At 44.6% G+C, this 24,605-nt stretch overlaps 1 protein-coding gene across 1 annotated transcript; it reads right to left on the bottom strand.

Moving 5' to 3' along the window:
* Positions 1-2,962: 2,962 nt before the first annotated feature.
* Positions 2,963-5,940, bottom strand: BTG4 (BTG anti-proliferation factor 4). The gene is made up of 4 exons (XM_056322781.1): positions 4,551-5,940; positions 3,820-3,957; positions 3,485-3,680; positions 2,963-3,326 (listed from the first exon to the last, which is right to left on the bottom strand). Exons 1-4 carry the CDS (start codon positions 4,721-4,723, stop codon positions 3,150-3,152), a joined length of 684 nt encoding a protein of 227 aa, XP_056178756.1. The 5' UTR covers positions 4,724-5,940; the 3' UTR covers positions 2,963-3,149.
* Positions 5,941-24,605: the final 18,665 nt, after the last annotated feature.

The following is a 24,605-nucleotide window of genomic DNA, read 5'->3' as shown; positions in this document are numbered from 1 at the left end:
AAGTTCAGTTCCCGTGAAATTTGTCTTTCTGGTTTGCTCTTGTGAAGAGTCTACAGATATCATGAACAGTGGCATTCCTACTGTCTGATTTTCAGCATTCCTCTTTTTTTAGCTTTGAAGAGGAAGCCTGCGCTCACTTGTCCCCTTCAGAACTTGAGGATAAAGTGAATGTGTTAACCGAAGAGTTGGTGCATATCATAGAGGATGAACACCAGTTTCTAAACAGCAAAGGCAATGAAGACTTGGGTTTTTACTACCTTGAAATAACTAGTTTGGAGAAAGACTGTTTGGTAAAACAAATAAACGCATTAGAAGAGAAAATAGCCCTAGGCAGAAAGTTGTAATGGTAGCCAAAAGAAGACTTGGTGGTGTGGTTCTAACTTGGCCCTCTGCATTTGTCTTCAGGCTTTAAACCAAAGTAAGTCTTGTATTTTTAACTGCAGTGTATTTTTCCCCTTCATACTAAAGGCTCATTAAATCAGAAGTGAAAGCAACATAGTAATCTAAGTGACAAGACTTTAGCCTGAGTGACTGGCATTTCTGGCTACATTAAGTGGTGAGAAGACAAACCTCATTGCAAAAGCTCAGACTCCGAGTTTTCAGGAACAGAAGCAATACATAGAATCACTCATAACTCTGTTTAGCATTAAAAAAAATATTTTTAAGCTAACCTATCGCTTCTCCACTGTTCTGAAGCCTCTGCAGACAGCAGCCAATAGTTACACTTTTCTCCTGACTTTGAGGCAGTGAAAGCTATAGATACCATCAACCCCAGTAACTGTATCTACACAATCACACAGCAAGAGCCAGAGATACCATCTCCACCACTGCAAGAAACTTGCCCAGCCCAGCCCACTTGCTGTGATGTCACCATATTTCAGGTGCCCTGTGGTACCACCTGCCTGGGAGCACCACCAAAGTTCCTGCACCACCAAAGGCCAGCCCTGCTCTTCAGCTTAGAGACGTGCTTTCCTCCCTCCCACACCCAAGAGCCAAACCCTGAGATACATGAAATGTCCAGTATTCACTGATCAATGAAACCGCACCTCTTCTCTGCCCACCACAGCCTCCGGTTTAGGTACAAAGCAAGCAGGGAAGGAGCAGAGGCAGCCAGGATCCTTTCCTTCCCCACCTGTACAAGAATTCAGGAATGCACAGCACAAGTTTCCAAGATAGTTCATCAGTCAATACCCTCAACACTAATGCTGTTACCTCATTATACATCAAATAATCAACACTGAAAACCACTTGGATTATTATAACTCTACAAATCATGTATCTATTCAATTCTCTCAGAACTGCTGAATCACTTGTTCACACCTTCACCCCATACACAGAGATGTTTATCTCACTAAGAAAAAACCCACCACTGATTACAATAAAGTGATTAAGCTGCTACAGTGCAAGTTCTACCATCAAGGCCGCAAGAGACAATTTGAAACACTGCTTCTGACTTACATTAATGAAGAAGCCTCTCCTCACATCTTATTTACTCAAGTTTAATCAACACCCCACGTATTGCAATTTTCATACATAAAAGCAGGCTTTAAAACAAAGTCTTCTAAAACTGAACTTATCTCTAGTTATCAGAAGTACAAGATTTTTTTTACTTTTTGCATGAGTGATCTACCAACTCTGTATTAATACAAACTTTACTGCAAAAATCTTGTGCAAAAGTACATGTGACCAACGTGAGTTTGTACTGAAGAAATGTGGACAAAGCCGTGGTGAAGCAGGACTGAGGCATAAGTGTGAGAACAGTCGATTACAGCCCTCTGCCTCCTCCTGATTATGCCCATGCAAATCAGATTTGAAAGTAAGCTCAGATGCAGTTTGAGAACCTATTACTTAACATGACAAACATTAGCTAAAAATCTCATAGTCAATGTGAAAAGCTAAAGTCTATAGCATGGTTTTTATTCTCTTTGAATTCACTTATGCAGTCAGCCCTCTGGTCTGGAGCTGGCTGCTACTTGTTTGCTTCTACAGAACAAACAAGGCTTCCCCTTCAGGGCAGGGGTTTCCCCCCCTCCCCCCCCCCAGCTTATTAGACAATAATGGTCCAACTGCAGCAAGCAGAAGCAGCTGCAGTAAGCAACAACCACAGGTATTTCATGATCTATTAAGTTTTGACAGAATAATTTGTTTAGCAATTTAACCAGCAAGACAGAAGCTGTTGACATCACTTCTGTAACCCTCACGCCCCACAGTTTAATCAGCAGGCAATGATGGAGTAGGTGATGAGCAGTGAGCAGGAAGACATGCTGCAAGTCAGAGCAAAATCCTGCTCATTCCGATTGTTTGAAATTTTACCCAGCACTGGAAACACAACACACAGCATAGGTTTGAAGCCCAGTAATATTCCAGTGAGTCTTTCTCCACTGAAGGGGAGTCTCCATCTGCATGGAGTTCTGGACTACCTGGAAGATAGCTCTGGTGAAATTAAGTCAAACTATGAGAAAATTTTCCTAGGGGCTCCAGTATTGCAAACCGACAGGCTAGGCATCCTTGGAGAGAACTGCTCCATTTGTCTATGAGGTGCTGCTTCAGCTTACAGCTGTGGAAAGCTACAGCACCACATATTCACCCCTCTGCTGCCCATGAGCTTGTCTTCCAAAAGATAAGCTACAGTCTGGAGACAAAAGCCTAGCTGGAGCCACAGGGCAGTCTTTCACAGCTTCACTCAAGGGGGAGCACAGAGTTGATTTGCTCATGATGTGCAGATGTTTTGCTCACAACACAGCTGCCCACGCTACCTTTGCCAGAAGGAAGCAGACTATCCTTCAGAGCAACTTGGAGGATGTTTTTATCTTCCTGGTCTTGCTTGTGTTTTCACCAAAAAGCTTTAACTCCCTTCAGGGCACTGATAGCAGATCAGACAGCTTTTATAAAAAAACATGAGTAAATTTATTGATAGATGCATTTCCTTTTTAACTTACAAGTAGAGCCTCACATTAATTTTCAGTCTTATCTCAAGATTAATAAAACATTTAAAAGGTCATAGACTAAAACCCCAAAGTTTCAGATGCACAGAGTAAGATGTAGGGATTAGACAGTGCCTTCTGGTTTCATGAAACTTTGTAGTGCCAGCTTTCATCCCATCCCATCGCTCAGTGTTTCAACAGCCTGTAACAGGTGCAGCCACAGGTCTACCGCTTGGTGTTGATCCAGTGGTACCTATCAACACACGGTCCTGTGAAAGCAGCTGTTGGCCTGTAGACCTTGTAACCCCTGTGCTGGGCATAGTATGAGCCATCAGTCATGTAGGTCTTCCTATGAAGATACTGAGACCAGGGCTGTAGGGGCGCCTTGTAGTAGTCACTGAACTAAATGGCAAGAAATGAGACTATGTTAAGGAGTGGCTGAGAAAGAGGGGAGACCAGCCTGACCACCAGTCGCCAAGTCCACCACATTCTCCATGGGGGAACCCAGAGGTCAGGTGCTAGCTCCTCCCAAAAGCCACCTACCATGACCGCAGCCTTACCTGGTAGATACTGTTGGGATTACTAACAGTAGGGATCGCTTTCGGCTCTTTGTTGAAGCCCTCCTCATCTGAAGAAATACCAGAATGATAGTCCAGTGCTGCTCTGTCCACAGCATAGCTGATCTGCTGAGGAAGCTCTGGGTTCTCCTCCCCTTCAAAGTGTGCAATGGTGAAGGGCCGGTTCCTCTCACCGTATCTGAAAGTGATGGGATTTGTGTAGCGCAGCTCCGTGCTGGCGCTGTGGACATCTGACACTAGCAGAGCACATCCTCGCATGCTAAGACTCTAGTAACAGGCTTGGAATTGATCAAGTCAGCCACAGCTCCCCAGCTTACCTGCAACACACCTCAAATGGATCAACCCACAGCGTCATCTCTTTGGGCAAACCGAGCTTATTGAAGTCCACTTTACTCTCCACACAAGCCTGCTCCAGCAGTGGATCTCTCCTCTGATGTTTGTTTATCCTTATACACCTAGGTGAGAGCAAAGTGCAGGTGGATTTAAAATTTCACTGCAACTTTGCAAGCCCCACTCGCACAGAAATACACTTCAGCTGACTATTTTCTCCCAACCCACTCAGTCTGTGGATGCAAGTTGTTGTCACTCATAGCCCCAACCAGCAAGTTAGCCTGGCTAGCTGGTTTATAAACCCAAAGAAGGTTTTATTTGTTTTAAAACACATAATTCAGCAACTCACTTCATTAGTAGTTTTAAAGAAAATTAAAAGCAGTGACAGCAACTACACAAGTCAGTTTAAGGCCCCTTGAATTCTGCATTCAAGAAGTCAGAGGGCCACCCAGGGCACTCTCTGCACATTGTCTGTAGATCTCCACCTCAGCTCTCCAGCTGTACCTACACACTCCGAAGTTACTTGCAAACCAGACATATCTTTACCAGTTCATAACACTCCTTCCTCAAGCTTACGGGACAGCCAAGTGGTTCTCTTCCAACTTCATGCCACTTATTTCCAACTCAAGGGCTCCAGGCACCAAGAGGTTCCTGACTGACCCCTGGATGTCCTACAAAGGCTCCATTCCCCCTCCCCTTCTACTAAACCTCCTCTTACCTGAAAGCTTGTCCTCTGGATGGGTTGTCCAAGTACCAGTGATTCTTATACTTCTCAAACAGTACTGTTGTCAGCCTAGCTGCAAATTTCTCCATTTTATGCTTGCTCAGCTTGTCTTCCTTTTTCACCAGCCTTGTGATGAAGAAGACTGTGGCAGCAATTTCATCTTTCATTTTAAATTGAAGCACAGAAGGTGCTTTAGCTGTTGGATAGTCATCAGTAGAGATGAGACACTACACTAGAGAGATTTAACAACATGAAGGTACTACCAAGTTCCAAGGATAGATACTGCAAAGCCTGTATATGATAGATAGAAGCTAGATAAGCCCAATTGCTAAACAACTGGAAAATATAGTTTGGGAGAGTGAAACCACTTTAAAGCATCACTAGAAAGCATTCATGCTAAGCAAGTTTATTTAGAATATTTAAATATTAAGACTATTTAAAAGTTTACAAGATGGTTTTCCTCCTTATAGAGCACAGTCAGCAACCAGCAATTCTTACAGTTACACAGCTCTTTTATATACAACAAAACTCACAAACATTAAAGACCACAAACATTACCTTCCCAGACCAGAGCTGTGGAACACCTGAGAAGCTTTATAAAGAACTCCAAAAAGCCACCAAGGAAGCAGATCTGGTCCAACAAGAACCTGTACCACTTACATGAGGAAAACACCAACACACAACCCCCCCCTCATTGCTTAGGGTTTATATAGAGCGGGAGATGATGGAGCTCTCAGGGATGGAACGATATTCAGGTGTGCACCATTTCACTAACGAATGTGCTGGTTTCAAAGCTGTTTCCAATCTACTTGGGTTTATTCCAGTATCAGGTCCTTCTTTTAGGGCATATTTGATGGATTCAGCACTGTATTCTGTTGTGTCCACCAGTCTATCTTGTTAATATCTGTGAAATACTTAAGCAAGATCCTCACCATAAGAAAAATAGTCCCAGGGTTATTAATTAATTATTAAAATTGCAATTGATTGCTTCTAGCAGACTTCACACAACACAGTTCCTTTCCTTATGAAGCCCTCATTTCTGGTATTCTTCATTTTGAAAATTACATGAGTCTGTATTCATCTTAACATTAATCTTCCTGGTGATCTGTATAAATGTGCACGGTATCAGTACAGATCAGTAGCGACTGTAGATGTTGCAGCCGAGCAATTCCAGTGCTCACATTTCAGTCTTGTGCATGGATTGTGGTACAAGGGATAAGAAAAATCAAGCACAGAGGCACAGATTTACAGAAGTACGCATCTTTGCAGGAGTGTACCTTAAACCATGAATATCTGGTTATTTCTGGATTTCTTTTCTGCTTCAGTCATGTAGTTCCTTGTTCTTTACAGTTTCTTTCTGCACCATAAAAAAACAAAAACAACCCCCCCCCACAACCTTATCAAAGCATTTAGTAGAAACTCTGTTTTTAAGGAACGAGTAATAAATTACAAATAAAATAAAATAAAATAATATGATGGCTTCTCTTTTTTTCCCCACATATCAAAATACTTCCTTAACGAGTGGGGACCTTTCAATAACCACTCGAAAGCGAAATCAAAGTTGGAGGTAGATAATAAATCTCCAGAGAAAGTACCAGCACTGCCAGGAGCTGAGCTTTAACATCACCCACCAGCGTTTTGGCCACAAGAGTGTCCTTACCGTGCGCTGCGCTGGGTGCTTGCAATGCCACATGCGGATTTTGTTCCATACACAAGCCCTGAGTCATTCCCTCCCTTGCACGGCTCGCCCAAGAGGACCGTCGTAGCCTGTTACATGCGTTTTGGAAAATGATGTAGGACAACAGGAAACAATGGCTGTGCAATGCCGGGAAGAATTTCCATGCAACATTTTTTCGGCATCGGTTCACCTCTTTCTGTGCAGCCTGTGCAGATCTGTCCTCGCTGTGCTGGCCGCATCCAGCACACCAAAATTAGCTCTGGGCAACAGATGAGCATTCTTGAACAGGCAAAATAGATTTTCATGCCCGAGGCCTGAATTTTATTCTAGAGATTAAACTTGCTTTAAAAATGTCAGGGAATTGATGGGTCATTTTCTGATCTGAATGGATTCCCTTGTAGACACTGAAGACCACGTTTACAACCACATCAATTTTTCCTTGTTTTTAAACATCTGTTGCATGGTGACATCTCAAAGGAACAACAAAAAAAAAGAGTTCTGAAGTGACTTGAAATGTTTAATCACATAGATTTTGCTCCATCGCATAGATTTTGCTCCAGTGAAGCTGCACTGCATAAGCAGTGGGCATTATAAAAATTGGGGCTTTGCTGCTCATTTTAAGAGCGAGTCCATTGATTGGGGGGCTTAGACTAACAGATGCAGCTAGATACAGCTCTCCTCTAAGTAAGTCTTCACAGGCTTGTTCTTGCTTCGTCTCATCCATTATGGTGGATTGTCAGTCTCTGCACAGCACTGGAACAACCTGCGCCCCCGAGAGACTGTGTCCTGCGACATTCCAGCTCTGCAGGATTTGCTCATAGCTCTGCCAGAGCTATACATTCCTGAAAAGCTTTCCAGAAGTCTCATCTAGCCACCCCTGAGGTCTCCACATATTATTTCCTCAAGAGATGACACTTGCTTCATGAAGTATCTTAAATGTCCAAGAATTTTCTGCGGGAGTTATGAGCAGGTACCCCAAGGTTTTGCAGAGGAGCAAGCTAGGATCCCTGCAAAGCCTGAGGCAACAGCAATGCACCGATCCCTTTTCTAGTGCCTTCGCTTCTAAGAAAATGCAGCTACCACAGATCCGGGGTTTTCCAACCCTGCTGACAAAATCAGTGCCCAGGAAAATATCAAATGAGAGCCAGATTTGCCACTAAAAATGACAGATAATGCACATAACCATAGGTTTTGACGTTCTTCTCAATAACAGTTCAGTCCATTCAGGGTTTCAGGCACAGCCACAGCCACAGAGATCGTGGTGACTCTAGGGGTGATGCCATGTTTCTTGCCAAAGCTTAAGGATTTGCTACTTAGCCTGGTTTCTGTCTTCATGTCATTTTTTCACAATATCATATTAATCTAACAAATGATATGACTCCTTATAAACCTTGTTTCCCTTTTATTCCTGAACTATCAAGGTTAAAATAACACTGCCACTGCAGAACAGCAGCAGGCTTCATAGGGAGTCCCTCCCCTGCCCTGGAGTTCAGAATTTGATCATAATTTTCCATGTAACAGGAATTACCCAGTTATTGCCTTTTCCTCAATAAATGCTGGTTTGAAGCAGTGGGACGCATCAGTCAGTGGGACTTTGACCTGGCTCCTGCCTTCCTACTTTCTCCAACTTGTCTAGGCAGGCCCTGTGAGTTGGGAAATTGTGTGACAAAAGAGTGAAGTGACTGGATTCCACAAAGGACAATCAAAGGGAAGGTCTGAATCCCGCCACCACCTCCCGCTGTTGAGTTACCGGTTCCCATAGTTAACACATAAACTGCAAGGCAGCAGCAAACAAACCGCTCACCCGAGAAACCCGATGGCAGCGGTGCAATCGGTCATGCACGGAGGTGCTATTGCTGGGATGTTAGGAGGCAGAGCCCAGCCCAAACTGCACAGGTTTATAACACCAAACACAGGAAAATTTAAGCAAAATTCTTGGCAATTCATCCAGCTGGCTCTGATTACTGAGGTTGTCATTGGCACAGAAATTAGGGTCTGTGGTATTTTTAATATCGTGCAGGAGTCCGAAGTTTCTGTTCAGAAGTTAGTATTTCTGCTAACGGCACGGAAACCAGAGGAGCAGAGAGTGTTTTGGGCTTCCCATTCCAGTGACAAGAAAAATTGGCTCTTGTAATTAGGTAGATTCGTTGAACCTAAATCCTTCATAACGCTGTCAATTGTCACTGACTTGAGGAAAAGGTAGCCTTGGGTGCTCTGTTTGGAGTAAGTACTCTATTTGTAGTAAGCAGCTAAGAAACAGAACGTCAGACCCTGAATGTGAACAGCCCATCCCAACGTGAGACCCACTGAGGAAGAGTCCATTGTTGCTCCCACTCCTTCCCAGTTGCATCCAAACAGAAACTGTCAGCATCCCAGCAGGTTTTGCAAAAACCACAATGAAAAGCCAGGTCTTCTGGCTGATGTGATGCATGAGAGAAAGGAATAGACATTTGTGCCTTTTGTTGAATGGTGCTCATGGGTTTTAGTCCTATTAGCAGAAGAAAAAACCCCAAACCACTAACCCCCCCCTGCACTATGGTGCCCGGACATCCGTAGGGCTGATCCAGAGCTTGCTGAAGTCGATGGAAATCCATCCAAAGACTTCAGTGGGATTCAGATCAGGACCCTCACTCAGCACAAGCATTCTTAGCCAGATTAAATGATGGGTCTCCTGGGTCACCAGGCAAGCCTGGGCATGAACTGCAAAGGGAAGGAGCCGGTCACAGTTTCTGTAGTAACTGCAGGCCAAACCACGAGCAAACACTGTTTCCCTAAGCACGCTCCTGCACGAGTCACCCCTGCAGAATTTTTTGCAGTTTTCTGGCTTTAAAGGATTGAGTACATGGAACGAACAAAACAAGGCGCAGCTTGCTAGTGGCAATCTTCCTCCTGCAAGTCGTTTGATCTCTGTGGATGGATAACAGACAATTTCCCCAGGTAAGCCACTGTAGTTCGTAACTATCGATAGAAAAAAACAGTAAGCCTGAGTTATTGCCAGGTGGGAAAACATCCTAGGTGGCAATCTTCTTAGAGAGAAACTTTACATTGGCTTTGTCGGGCTGTACACTGTCCTGATCGCATACAGAAGTATCACCTAACAGCAGTGTACGATCAGTAGTAGTGCTGCACGAACCCAGCATCAAGTCGAGTGCCTCTGCCATCACGTCAGAGGGCAGAAGAAACCTTCTATCTGCATGTTAAAAACTTCCACCTTGATCTAGATCATACAGTCTCTGTGCAAAGAATTATTTTTGACTGAAACAAGTCAGAAACTGGTCCAGTCAAAGCGACAAACTACAATTTTAGTATGTTCATTGCTCACAGATTTTTCCCTTTCAGCCCCGACAAAAGGGCTTAAGAACAGACATTTCAGAAATTAACCATGTTCCAATTAAGGTTTTCACCTTTACTTGATCACTTAGTCACCCCCTGGGTATTCTGTAAAAACCTGATAGGTGCTTACAGATAAATTTTCTGGTTAAAGTGTTGAACACAAGCACCATATTTATTATGCAAAGCACACGGGACAGTATGACCGTACTAATTACACCGGTGGGGACGAGCCTTCCACCCAAGGAAAACACTCCCTGGTGTAAAAGGTCTTTGCAACAAGGTCTGTGCAGCAAACCCGGGCGGTGTGACAAAAGGGTGTCACACAGGGCAGGTGCCAGAGGAAAGATGTGACTTTAAGGAGGTGTGTTCCACGGATGGAAGAGATGCTCCGGCTCGAGCTCCGTCTGTAACAGTTGACTTCAGGAAGTTTCCACCCTCATTCCATGAGCTGCCACCTTCCTTCGCAGATGAGGAAAAACTCTGCAGTCCATGGGGCTGCCTGGCAATGATTATCACGTCTCATTGCTTTTAATTCGGTTCATATTACAATATAGGAATTGGGGAAAGCTTAAATTATTTTGAAGAGGTTCTTAGGTGTCTGAGCACCATATATTGCTAGAATTTAATTTAAGAACATCAGTCTTTAGCAACTTGAGCAATAAACTAAACTTAAAACAAAAAGACTGGTTCTGGTCTAGCGTGTTCTAAAATTAAATAGCAAAGGAAAGACTGCAAGGCTGCCTGGGTGTATTTTGTGCAGTCTAAGAGCTATTGCTGTAGCATTGTAAATTTTTTTGCTAATGTAATCATGTTATCAAGTGTTGATTACTTTTGTCACTTCTTTCTTCCTCTCCATTTGCATGCCACGATTTTCAGAAACGACAAGAGGTTTGAGCCATCCGGCTGGCCACGATTGACACGGGCCTCGCAGGGGTGTGCAGTTCTCAGAGAGGGTGGGATGCCCAGAAATTTCTAAAGGACAAGCCCTTCCAAAGCATCTCAGGTCAATTAGATGCCCCAAACCTCGTGGCACTTAAGACTTATTCCCACAGTGCTGGTGGATCCCATCACCAGCTGAGGATCACATCTTGACACCATTGCTAACAGAGCTGAGAGGAGCGTGGTTTTCTCCTGCAGTTCCTCCTCCCACATAAAAAGGGGCTGTGCAGGGCACAAAATGTCTTTGCTCCTGCCCAGCCTCCGTCGGCAGCGTGGCACAGAGCAAAGGACAGCCTGAAGTGGGGACACTCAGCACCCTGCCGAGCCGTGCAGCCTGCCTTCAGCCCCTCCACCCCTGAGCGGCAGCAGGATGGGATTGTGCTGGTGCTGATCGTGAGGAAGAGCAAAGGGGCTTAGAGAAACAAGACCCGAAATGTGACGGAGCAAGAGGACTGCAGCGAGCTGCACAGGTCAGGAGCAGGTGTGCAGAAGTGGCCAAGCCCCAAGAAACAGGGAGAGAGGTGGTGGGGGTCATCCTTGGGTGATGTAGAGCATGTGTCATCGTTGGGTGATGTGCAGCATGTGTCGTCGTTGGGTGATGTGCAGCATGTGTTGTCGTTAGGTGATGTGCAGCATGTGTTGTCGTTAGGTGATGTGCAGCATGTGTCATCGTTGGGTGATGTGCAGCATGTGTCGTCGTTGGGTGATGTGCAGCATGTGTCGTCGTTGGGTGATGTGCAGCATGTGTCGTCGTTGGGTGATGTGCAGCATGTGTCGTCGTTGGGTGATGTGCAGCATGTGTCGTCGTTGGGTGATGTGCAGCATGTGCCTCCCACTGCATCCAGTGCCAGAAGCACAAGATATTAATTGTTCCAAGCTGTTATTTTTTTCTGGGGTCCCCTTCTGTGGCAGCTGGACCGCTGGTGTGAACACAACCTGGCTGAAGCGCCGGTCTCCAGGTGCCATCCCTGGGCTGCCACATGTGACACTGAAGCCTGGGTCACCTTTGGTGCCTGTGGCACAACCTGCAGCCGCTCGCCCGCAGGAGCAGGGCACAAACCCCGTGCGTGCCCTCTATTGACTTTGCCTGTAGAAACGTTCTTTGCCAACCGAGCTTTCTACGGCACGAGCCATCGGCTCCTCCGCGCACAAGCCCCGGCTGAGTGGCCATGACGACAGGGTGTACACAAAGGTGATGGGCGTGGGGCTGACCCACAGCCCAAACTGGGGACACTCCAGCCCAAGGGACCCAGGGAAGAGCTGGGCACTCAGGGGCCACCTAAGGAGCTGCCCCCGGGGACGTGCCTGCCACTGCCGGGTGCTCGGCGCGTGGGTTGCTGAGCTCGCCGGGGAAAAGGGCAGGGAAAGAAGAGTGAAGGAGCTATCTTCCCTTTCCATTGAACCTTTTTTATAAGCACTTCATCATAAATGCAGCCCTTATTGGGTTTATGACAAGGTAAGCTTCCTAAGGGTAAGTCCTGAGCTCTTTTTCTGCATTTGCACAATAAGGCATTTATGGGTGAAAGCTAGCAAAATCGTTTGATTTGCAGACAAACTTTTCCTTGTAACTTCACAGACTGCCTCATTCCTGATTAAGGAATAGCCTGATAAACCTGTATCAAACAGTTTTATCACGTTACTAATTGCATACCCGTGTATTAGACACAAGGCATAAGTTATTACAACCACTTACACACAGTTTTGTTCTGCAGAACGGATTTGGTAACTTCTTTAGCTACCACAGATCAGTGTGAAAGGTTTGAGCAGCCTGATACGCAATGAACAGCGTGATCTGTGCTCCTGTCTTTTTCCAGGAAAAAAGGCTTTCTGAAGCTCAGGGAACTAGTGACATTCTACCCTTCCTACCATGGCTGTAGTTACATGCATTTTTTTCTGAAAACCTGTAAATGGAAATGCACAAAGCCGGTGCTGCAGGACATTAACTCAACTGCTCCAACTAGAGAACAAGGATAATTAGGATCACTGTGACATCAGCACTAACAGCCGACATGCTGTAAACCAAGCAGAACATTATTCCTGCTGAACATTTTGTCTTGGCTCATATTTGCAGCTGTATTTGTACTTTGGCTCTGAACACAGCTACCACTTAGTCCACACGCGTGCAGCAAGCACTGCCTGCAGAGACTTTTCTCATTCCCCAATTCCATCGTGGTGTGTTATAATAATTTAAATTTTACTCTTTCATCGCTTTGTCTTTGCACTCCCAAAATGATCTTTGTGATGCATCCACCACAGTTTTCAATTATTAAGAGCAATTAATTTGTGATATAAAGACTTTGGATTCAGTAGAATAGCACTAAGGGTGATACGAGCAGCGTTTTCCATTATTGTCAACCATTTGTTGTTAGAAGAGCGTTTGAGGAGATGGAGTATGTTAATGCAGCTATTGGAAGTGCTTCTTTTTTTCTAGGTTTGGATGTCATGACCCCATCGCCGGAGCAGTGCTTGGTTTGTAGGCAGTGTAGTTAGCTGATTGTACCCACCACTCCGCAATCACTAACTTCACTGCCATCAAAACAAGGCACAGGGTGCCGCGCTCCAACCTCAGCACAGAAAACAGCACAGCAAAACCTCCTTACCTCTAGTGTCAAATTATTAATGATGTTTGTTCATTTACAGCTTCATTTCCAGCATTTTAACTGTCCAACAGAAGCGTGCGGTGTGTCAATATCAAGTGATAAATAGCAATATCAAGTGAAACCTTAGATTTCTTGAAGTTGGTGCTAAAATTGTTAGGAACTTTAGCTTAGGAACTTAGGAACATGCCCTAGAGCAAGCACGCTGTTTATTGTGTTTAAATTGTTTAGGCGCTGATGACATATTGTGTACTGAAGTGTTTATGCACCAAGGTTGGACTAAGAATTTTTTAGGTTGTACCCTTCTGTTTATCTGTCAGGTATTGGGAAAATAATTCTCATTTAGCTTTTTTGTCTTATTTAACGAGCTAGTCAGTGAAGGGGGGGTTCAGCAATGATTAAATATTAAACTCATTCTATGCTATAAATGTTTTCAGTCTGACCACTTTGCTTACCATTCAAGAATTTTAATAATGGAGAAAATACTTGAGAGTGTTAGAACCTGCTCTAAGAGGGTTTTTGTTGTGTTTTTTTTAACAAAACCCCAGTCTTCATCAAAGGAGGAGTTGGAAGGGTACTGCCTCTTACATCAGCCTAGTTACTAGGCAGTGTAGTTAGCTGATTGCCAAAGGTAGCAATCACTAGCCACACAGCCAGGTAAAAAGGTTTGGAAGGTGCCTCAATGGAAATCATGCGCACGGGAATTCTGACGGCCGCGGCACAGGCAGCGCCAGCACCGTCCTCCCGCTTCCTCGGGGACATGGGGCAGGAGCAGGCTGAGCTGGGCAGGCCCGTCTCACCGAGAGGGGACACCAGGATGCAACCCCGTGTGGCACCGTGGGGACAGCGCCAGGACAGCGCCGATGGTGACCGATGGGCCCCTTGTCATGGCTGGCTCAAGCCCAGCCGATGTGGGCTTCACCTGCACCTTCCGGACCTCAGCCGTGCTCCTGCCACCACGCGTGTCCTGACCAGGCTCTGCCACCCTGTGACATGAGGGGACCCTTCCCCACGAGGGGACCCTGCCCGTTAAGGGTCCTTGACACATCAGGGGACCCTGCCCCGTGAGTGGACCCTATCCCACGAGGGAACCCTTCCCCCCAAGGGGACCCTGCCCTATGAGGGGTCCCGGCCCCATGAGGGGACCTGGCCCCATGAGAGGACCCTGCCCATTAAGGGATCCTGCCCCATGAGGGGACCCTGCCCTGTTAGGGGACCCTGCCCCACGAGGAGACCTTTCACCATGAGGGGACCCGGCCCCACGAGGAGACCCTGCCCCATGAGGGGACCCTGCCTGCAGCCCTACACGGCCCCTGGGGCCGCACACCTCCCTGCAGGGTCCTGCACCTTCCTTGGGGCCACATGTTCCTCCTGGGACCCCTCTCTGGAGCCTCTCACCTCTCCTGGGGTCCCCTCACAAACCTCCCCAAGGCCCTGGGCTCTTGCAGGGTCCCCACATCCTTTGCCTGAGCCCTGCACCCTCCTCAGACACCCCCCCCCAGACCCCCCCCCCTCCCTGCATCACCACCACGCACCTGCCCAGCCACCCTCAATGGGATGCTGCTTTCCAAAGAACTGCCCACAGCTTTCCAGAAGTATGGAGCGCTGCGTGCCCCCAGCTCGCAGACCTTCCATGCCCAGGTTCCTGCGGGGAATTACTTCTCAGGGATGAATAATTAGCCATGGCAATGAGCTCAGGATCTCTTGCTCATTTGCCTTTCATCCGTCTGGTTTGGAAAGGGGGGGGGGGGGGGAGCGGGGGGAAGTGAGAAATAGACAGTCTTGGAAGATGGAGAAAACTAAAGTAAAAGAAAAATACCTTCAGCAGGTAAGAATGACTGATCCCGACTCTTTTTTCATAAATACAGCCCGTTTCATGATGCTTGGCTAAAACTGATTCCCGGCCGGATCGTGCTGCCTCGGGGCAGGGCTGGGAGCCTTAATTCCTTCCTAGCAAGCACATACTGTCTGCTCTGATTTAGAAACAAAAATTCGCCAACTGAGAGCGCCCAGATCCAAAAAGTGGATAGTTTGGGGGGGAGGATGGGGACCGGCAGGGCTGCACGCACTTTCACACCCAATATCTTGGCGTAGAGACATTGGAGCACAGCTCAAAGCAAAAGTTTCTTTCTTAGTTGCCTTAGTTATTAATAGATCTTCTCCATTAGCCTGTGCCCAGCAGCAGCTGGTGCCAAGAGTTCATTAAGTGAGAGAAGCGGGAAATTTAGTAGCGGGTGGTTATTAAATCAGCTCCCACAGAACTGCTTCTGCCTTAGCCTGTCACTCAAGGATGGGCTTGGTGATATTTTTAGAGAGGCATAAATCAAGAACTGCTAGACCAAGCCATTTCAGATTTTACAGGAACTGCTTAGCTGCAGAATCAACCGTAGATCTCAGCACACAACATCCAAACTGAGTTTATGGGTGATGCCGTCTTTCCAAAGGAAGCGTGACTGGGATATTGTGGCACCTTCCAGGTTGGATCCTTCTGGACTGCCCAGAGCCTTCTGACTCAGCGGAGTTTCACCGAAGCGAGCACCCACGGGCCGTGGCACGCTATGGCCCTCGCAGCACTGCAGCGAACAGCTCCCGTTGTCTGATCGGTGGATAGGCTCAATAAAACGTAGTATGCCGTGAGGTATAGCTACTCATGTTTATGCAGTGATTCAAGCCTTAAATTGGCCCTGAAAAGCAGCAAAATAAGCGACACGGTACCCAGATCTCCGAGATTCATCTCCTGCAAAACAGCGGGGTTGGACCGAGCACACAGAGCTCGGGGTTTCTCCTACTTTGCAAGAAAAAGAAGATACAGACAGCGGTCGTGCTTGCTATGGACACAATAGAAACTCTTGCCGAACTGATCTGGCTGGTTAATTAGTGTCCCACACATACGCCATAAATAAATTCACACAAGTAATGCAAACTAAGACAACTAGTATTAAGCATTGTAACAACATTTTCAGCCTGGCTCTGTAATTATACTTTTTTTTTTTTCTCTCATTTTAGTAAAACGTTCCACGTTCTTACTGAAAAGCCTCCAGCCTGGCTTTGGGCAGCGGGCCAGATGAGAGCAATCTGCAAGAGGTGCAGAAAGGTGCTGAGGTCTGCAAATTCTTTCCAGCAAGTCAGCAACCCTCCTTTTCCAATTAATAATTCCAAAATGCATCTCATCTGTTATCATCAATTAGCCTTCTTTCTGAATTCTGGCTGAAGCTAGCAACAGTCCCCTGAATCCTGTGTTCATTTTTTCAAAATTCAGTAACAATAGACGGTAGCATGGTTTTGCAACTTTGGGCAGCTGGCAGCCATGAGGATGACTGATTAGTTTCAATCAGTTAATTACTTTATTCAGCTACAGGGCATGCTATAAGACTGACATAAGTCTAAGAAAATTAAAATTAATGCACTGAACGAAATCAGAACAATGCTCACAGTGTTATCGGTCATAGGTGTCATTTGCTGTTCAAATGCAGATTTCAGCCTTGATTAGACAGCCGGTTCCTGCAGGATATCCCATGGGAAAGCAAAACCTGGAAGCTGTTGTGTGGGTCTGGGAAGTGAATGTTGTCTCCACAGTGGCACGGGGACAGGGCTCTTTAGAAAGCAAGCTTTGCTGCAGCAAGACTGTTATTTCACAGACCGACAGTGAATTTTCTTAGCAATGCTTATTTTGATTAGTTAGCCGATTTTGTATGAGATAGCGGTGAGGCACATGGCAAAGTTGTCTTTTGGGTGATTATTTCACTGGACTGCTCTGTAATTCGTTAATTCCCAGAGGCTTTGCAGGATATGATTAACAAGGAAATTTCAGAACTATAAACACAGCAAATCTGAGTAATCAGTTTAATGCCTCTAAAATAGGAATCCTTTGCTTATCTGAATAGATCTTTGAATTGCCAGACATTTTTCCAATCTGGCCACTTTTTCTTTTGATCTTGGTCTTATCTGGCTATTGGTAGTTACTGTGTGCGAAGGTGCCATCAGGAATGACCTGCAGACTCCTTACTGGCTTGGACTGGTATCGCCCCGAGCTCGCCCGATGATCTGGTCTCCTGGCTGGACCAGGCTCCTGCTGCTGGGCATGCACCGCTTGCCTTGCTTGGGTGAGCGTCAACTCCCCATCCTCACGAATAAAAAAATACACTTATTGTGATGTAAGACGTGGTGCGGTTTTGCTTTTCTTTTACTCAGCTCAGGTATTTCGCTTCCCTTTTCTGAAAGGGGAAAAACGGTGAAGGAGAAGAATTGGAATCCTAAAATATTGGGTGGGTGTTACTTTTTCATATCATGACACCCAAAAACCCAGGGCTTGGTTTCTGTCTTTTATGCTGTCGTTTGCAGTAACCTGTTGGGGGAAAGGAAAAAAGCTGGTGGTTTTTCTATTAGGCTTAAAGCTGATTAAAACTTGGAAAGCGTTATTGAAGAAACCACTTTAAATGATGAAGATTGCTTAATTCCTAAAACCAAATTGCATGGAAAAAATTGCCATCAGGCAAAAGAATCCACTGTGCTAAAAAAAGGGGGGGTCCCCATTAATTTTACATCATCTTAACCACTTTTAGATTATCTTACATTATCTTAACCACTTTTAGATGGAAAAGAACAAATAAGAAACTTTCTCTTTTTCTTTTTTTTATGTCATGCACTGAGATGTGCTCCTTTCTGGCATTGGTTGAAGGTGTTCCCAAAATACTTCCTGGAATGTCTGTTTTGTAACAAATTGCTAGGAGTTTATGAAAACAGTTTAATATGCTTTTACTCAACTTTAATCTGTGATGTCTCACTGTAGCTGAAAGCTATTCATTTCCATAAGGCAAAAATACACCGACGTGCTCAGATGTCTGGGAATCAGATTACTAAATAATTCTCAGTAGGAATATATTCTCCCTAGGAAATTATTTTTTCTTCCAGATGTGTAAGGAGAGGAGCTTTAACAGGTTCTAGGATGTGTACTTCTCTTCTTGTATAAAGAAGAATCTGGACCATTGATTGAAGAGTCATTAAAAGTCCCATAGTTCAAAACTGGATTAAATTCTATCGCCTTTGAAGTTAACACAGTTTTAAATTGCTTCTAGGGAGTAGCAGAAATTAGCTTAATCCGAAGATGCACCCTGCAGACAAAAGTTCTCTCTGGTTGCACCTCTCAAGTGAAAAAGTTTTTGTAATGGGTCGTCAGGTGTATGTGAGTCCTAAATTACCCCAATTCCGTAATGTCAGGATGCTACAGAATAGGATTTACCAACTTCAGGATGTTCATCTTGACCTTTGGAGTGATTCTGTCTGGTCAAAGGAAAGAATGATTATTTCAAACCTCCTGTAAATCCAGGAAGAGAAGGATGCTCTCCCAGGTGGTGTGTTTTCAGGATCCCAGGAAGAAAGAGAAATCGAAGTACTTGATCCAGTAACCTGTTATGCCTCTTTCTGCTGTATGCTCACTCCAGTTCTCATCTTCAATGAAGAACTGGAAGTTTACAAATAAGTATTGCACGCTTTTACTTCGTTATTGTGAGCTTATTGTGGCAAATATATTACTTTTCAGCCCAGGAGAAGGAGAAGGAAAAAAATACTAGCTTTCCTAAGGAAACCAAGAGAAGAAAGGATTGCCATAAATCTGATATTTTTATTTTGTATGCATCTCATTTGGATGCTTTTTATTTGGATTTGTATTATGGATGCATCTCAAGGTTTGTGCTCTCTGAAAACACAGAGTTCAAAGGACCATAGTCCAGTCCAGTTCACGGGGTGTTGAAAACTACCGTGGCATCAGCCGTGCACAGCAAAAGCACCTCGGTTTGAACGGAGCAAGCATGTGGAGAAGTTGGCTTTATCCCACAGATTCTGGAAGCAAAGAGGATCCTGCAGGCGGTGTGATTCCGAAGGGCTCAGGCCAGACAGCAGGAAGCGACAGGCACAGCAGCGAAAGGAAAGTTAAGCAAGCTAAATACCATTATCGGGCAATTGCAAGTCAGAAAAAACACAAGGAGTAAGACAGTGATACTATAAATACATATAAATACATACAAAGATATATAAAGACATACAAATACAAAGCTTTTGAGGATATAACTGACTTTCTTGATGCTACACTGTATTTTTGTGGGGGTTTATCTATAATTTCATCAGGTACCATCCACTGGCCTCGATTATTTGCCCCAAGCCAACAGAACAGAAGGGTCATTGAGGACGGGTCGCGTCCCAAAGGGGTGACTTGGTACATCCCAGTTTCCACAGAAAATGTGGAGAAGCTTGTGGGAGCAGCAGGCAGGAACTGAGGCTGACGGCACTGCTGGAGGCAGACCGGGAGCAGGGATCTTGAAAACTGGAAGAACTGGGGGCTGAGAAGGGAAACAGAGCAGCAGCAGCGAGCACAGCCCTGCCAGAACGGCACTGAGGACTCTGGCAGCGCTTTGCTGTATTCTATACAGAGACTATATGAAAGGACTTCCATTATTTAAATTAAACCTCAAATTAAAATTAAACCTAACATTAAAATTAAAACTAAAATAAATAAAAAAATCAGTACAACTGTGTGTAACTGTCTAAATTGCTCGGTTTAATATGCCAAAGGAATCTTTGCAGCCTGTTGATTGTTAGTTGCTCTGATTTTCTTCGTTGCTGCCTCCAGGTTTCTTCCCCCTGAAAAACTAAATCACAGTTTATATCAAAGTTATTAAGCTGGCGGCAGGTTTCACATGCTCGGCTCCCTAAAAAGCTCTCTTAAACTAAATCTGAGCAATGAAAGGAAGCACTCCATTCAGGGAGTTCTATCATTATCGGTAGTGGACTCTAGATTTACTGATTTGTAATGTTTTTGCTTGGCCTGGCTGGATGTTTATCAGATGAAGAAAATCCAAGAATAAGAGGTCTGTGTTACATTAAGGCACTTCTTTCCTTCAGTTGTAATTCACAAGATACAAAACAGAGATAGATGGTTTACCCCATATAAGGTTAAACATCCGTCCTCCTGGAGAACCACATATCCTAATTAACACAATTTCATTACTCAATAGTAGAGAGCAGAACTGAGATTTTAAAGCTGACAAATGTAGTGATTTGAGAAGAAACTTGGAAAACAACATTTCAAACGATACTTTCAGAAATGACGTATTCATTTTAGATGTAAAAGCCTCCTTTTTTCTTCCCTCTTCTTTAAGCTTTGAAGTTGGTTCATATTAAGTACTTCCTCTTCTCAAAGTTTACTAAAATGTTGAACCAAGTATATCTGCTTTGTCCAAAATCTGTGCATCAAAGCTAGGCCTGAAACAAAATGTGAGTCTCCTTTTTTCTGACACAATGATTTATGTGAATTTTAATTTATATATTAATTTTATATATATTAAATATATATAATTTATATATTAAAAATTATTTTATACTCTCAACTACTTGGGTACCATATTAGCACATCAAAAAAAAACCCCAAACTCTTTGCTGTTGCTAGTGTAGTCTTCTGTTTTGGTCTTTGTACAAAGCTATCCTCCAGGATAAACAGTAAGTTTAGAATGAATTAGTGGTAATTAATAAGCCTTTCTTCTTAGAAAGAGCTGATTTCTCATCTACATCAACCAAAGACCAAAAGCGATCACGTAAGGTAAAGAAAATACTTAAATTGTGTTTGGATTTGCTTTTTATTTTTTGTTCTATCTAAATAGTCAGACACTATTTTGGGGGGAAAGTTGTTCTGGTGTTTGGTGGTGGTAGTAGTAGTAGTGGTAGGGCTGTTACTGCTACTGCTACTATTACTGCTATTACTATTGTTATTAAGAAAGTAACTGCTCAGTTTTATCCTTTATTAATACCTCTTATTATAAAATGTAGGCATTAAAAGGCTGAAAGTCTGCTGCTATTGTTCTGTCCTTTACTTTCTAATTATGTTCCATTTATTTCTAAATACTGGTTAAGGGAAGGAAGTGGGAGCTTAGACATTTTTTTAAAGTTACGAAGACTTCAGTTTTGCTATTCTGGCTGGAATTCAGAAAGTCTGGAAAAAGCCCGGTTGTCAAAGTGTTTCCCTATTTCTGGAAGGGACAGAAAGTACCCGAAAGCCTGTTCCGTTCCAGTGCACATCTTGATTGGAGGAGGGAAGCCCCACTGTGACCTTGTCAGCAGTACCACACTGGATGGATGCTTTCTTTGGTTATCTTTTTCCAAATTTTAAGATGTTTCCACGTTTATTGCACTGCTATAGGTCCAAAAATTGATCGGCAAAGTAGCGTTGGATGCCATCACATCACGTTGCACAAGACGACTCATTCAAACCCTTTGGGATGTCAGCGTTACAAACCTGGGCGCACCGACCCAGAGGGTTTAATCCTGAAAATTATTCCGCCTGGGTGCAATGCAGCACTCTTGTGGAGCCCTGTTGAAATTGTCTCTGCCGTCACACACGTCTGTAAGATCCAGCTGGTGACCTAAGGCGTTTGGAAGCCCTGAAGGCTTGGGGAATGCGTGGGCTGAAGTGACCTGAAGCAGAGTTGCTTGTGTTCAGGGCAGTGCCAGAGGTGCAACAGCCGCTCACCCGGCGGGGAAGGATTCCGTGGTTCCCAACAAACATCAGCCCCAGGAGTGCCGGCAACTTGGTTACTATATCCCACAGTTTCCTTTCTGGCATTTGGGAGACCTCCTGAAGGACGCACGGGCCGTTATTTTCCAGTGTTCACAGGAATCTCTTGGAATAACCAGTATCCCCGTGGCTGCCAGGCTGGGACTCACCGGCACAGTCCCCCGCTGAAGGTCATCCAGCCACTGCTGCTGTCAGCCTGGGATCCAGCCGGATTCGAAAAGGAAGCCAAAGGGATTCTCTCTTTAGATTAAAAGGCAATTTATTTACCCGCCCCTGTACATTAATTTTTTAGCTGATTCTTTTGCCGTTCACGGCTAACACATCCCACCCTGTGCTGTGGAGTTGATGCAGTCGCTTTTGCCCTTAAAGGACATCAGCACTGCCCTGTCCACCCCAAAAATCTTAATCTCCTTCCTGGAACAGTTGTGTCAGTCAGATGTTTGCCATGAGGGCAGTCCTGAGGGTGCACCTGGGCCACAGGCCGAGCAACAGCATGAGGAGTTAAGAACAGCCACACTTTCCATGGAATTGTTCTTTATACCTAAAACCTGCCTCGCCTTTGAAAGTGCTGACAAAGTACCTCACAGCCCTTGATTCAGCAATTTCTTCCTTTTAATGAACCCATTTAAATTCTTTAAGTGAAGCCATTTTTCTCATCCTGGCACCCGTTTAAGCGAGGTGGTGTCGGTGAATGCCCACGACGTGAAGGCTGAGCAGTGAATCCGCGCTTACATCTGCCTTCCCGTTTAACCTATGGATAGGAAAGCTGGGAAGGGACAGTCAACAATTCATTCTGCAAGCAAATATCTCAGGAAAATACCAGCCGTTAGGGGGAACTCATTTCCAGAATGGCTATTAACCTCCGACGTTAGCTACAAAAGAAAAATAGAAGCATCTGGAACAACTGAGGAGGCTGAAGGTGTAACGGCTGCCGAGGTGAGCCGCTGCAGGAGCAGGTAGAAGGGAAGAACCCACAGAATCCCTCCTTCCATCACCAGATCCTTCCAGAGGGAAAGCTTCGGCTGCCCTGGAGCTGTGCCAAGGACGACTGGGGAGCGTTTTGCCTGACGCGATGGTCGATCGCAGGGGAGAGTTCAGATCCGCGCCTCACGCAGCACCTTATGGCCTCTGAAGAAAACCGCAGCCCAGTTTATTAAACTATTACCTTTTTTTCTTTTAAACATTTTAATCTGGAAAATACACGTCGCTGTGTTTACTGAAGCAAACACCCAGAGCGCAGGGTCTTGATTACTACTGTATTTAATTAGAATATCTGTTTTTTGCAATGGGCCATTAGCACTCGTTACTAGGAAATGTGATCACACCGCTCTTACTAACGTCTCGTCAAATATTCATAGGCTGTATTGACCAAAATGATCCTCATTTCCAGTGGCAACTCAGGTGGATGGCTGAGAAAATATTTCCTATTTTGAGAAGCGCTACATTTGTCAAAATATTCTCCCTGGACAGAACGCACTTTTCTTTATTCCTCCAGAAGGTCCTTTTTTTCCTGGTTGCTCATCTTTTTCCCCAATCTCAGCACTCATGATTTGTGTATGTATTTTCATAGGCCTTCATTTGCCAAGTGTTTAAAAATAGACACAATGATTTCTTCCTTACAGTGCTCAGAGGAAATAGCTGGAATAGTTTAGTGCTTTGGGGTTTTTAGCTTCGTTTAACTGGCAGCACAGGGGGGGTGTGAATTTCTATCGCTTTAAATCTACAAATTGCTACGGATTTATCAATGTAAAGTTGTGCATACTAATAAAAAGAAAAAAAAAATTTCCTTACAGAAAGGCATTAAGCACTTCTGTACTGATATATAATTACATCCCTATTGGGAATTCAACTGGAATAGCTTTCAAAAATTTTCCCAATAAGTTATGTACCTTTAGCAATATAATTAGACGAATGCAGTACGTGCATGTTGAAAGGGTTTTATTCAACTGCTTTGTTGCAGGAATTGCTGAGGAATTCAGGATATGAATCCTGTGCCATACTTCAGCTGGCAAAATGTGGATTTTCTGTCAGCTCGTATGTTGCCTTTGAGGTTTTCCTCAGTGAACTTTTCCATAAGTTCCAGTACTCGGGTGGGCAATGTTTTCTGTGGGTTCTCTGGAGCAGTGTTCGGTGGGGTTTGCTTTCTACACGCAGCCAGGCGCTTCCAAGGCATCTCCACGTTTAGGTACACATGTAAGTACCCAACGTGATGACACAGACCAGGCTAAAGAACTCTGCACCCTGGCAGCTATTTCACACCGACTCTTTGCAGAACCGGCCAAAAAGTCCAAACCCAGCCGATTTTCAGGACACCAGTGTGTCCAAGTGACATTTCACGTAGATCAGCCCCATCAACAATTTCCTTCATCTGACGCTGTTCTGCTGTTTGCAGCAGGGTCTGAAGCTGATCTCAGGGATCAAGAAGCAGTAAAGGCCCTGAAATAGTTCAGCTGAATTGTCTGATGGAGAGAACTAAAGGGTTTCTTTGTCCCAGAAAAAATATCCTGCCATCCGAACCATGTTGCTTCGGACTTCAGGCCACGTCCGTTCCTCATTTAATTCCATAGTAGTTGCTCCTAATGAAACATGGCATGAACGGGACAAAAGCTGCAGACTGCCTGCCGCAGCTTGTCAGCCTATCCAGAAATTTCTTTTTTTTTTTTTTTTTTGTTAAAGTTAAAAGAAATGCTTAATTCAAAACCATTTGAAATGATGCAATTATTTACTCGGTAAACTATTCATTCTTAATGCGCTTTTGTTGGTCTTGGAAGCACTGGTTTGTATTGTCCTCTTGCTGCGTGTTGTCTTGGCGCTACAGCGATGAACAACGTATGCCAAGAGCTGCTTGTTGAGGCTCAAACTCCCTCTGAATTATTATAGTCACGAAATTAAATGCAAAACTGTCTCACTAAAACCTTAGTCCTCATTGAAGCTCATGA

Source organism: Falco biarmicus, chromosome 20, assembly GCF_023638135.1.
Source record: "Falco biarmicus isolate bFalBia1 chromosome 20, bFalBia1.pri, whole genome shotgun sequence".
Classification (NCBI taxonomy): domain Eukaryota; kingdom Metazoa; phylum Chordata; class Aves; order Falconiformes; family Falconidae; genus Falco; species Falco biarmicus.
This window is presented reverse-complemented; position numbering and strand designations above follow the sequence as displayed.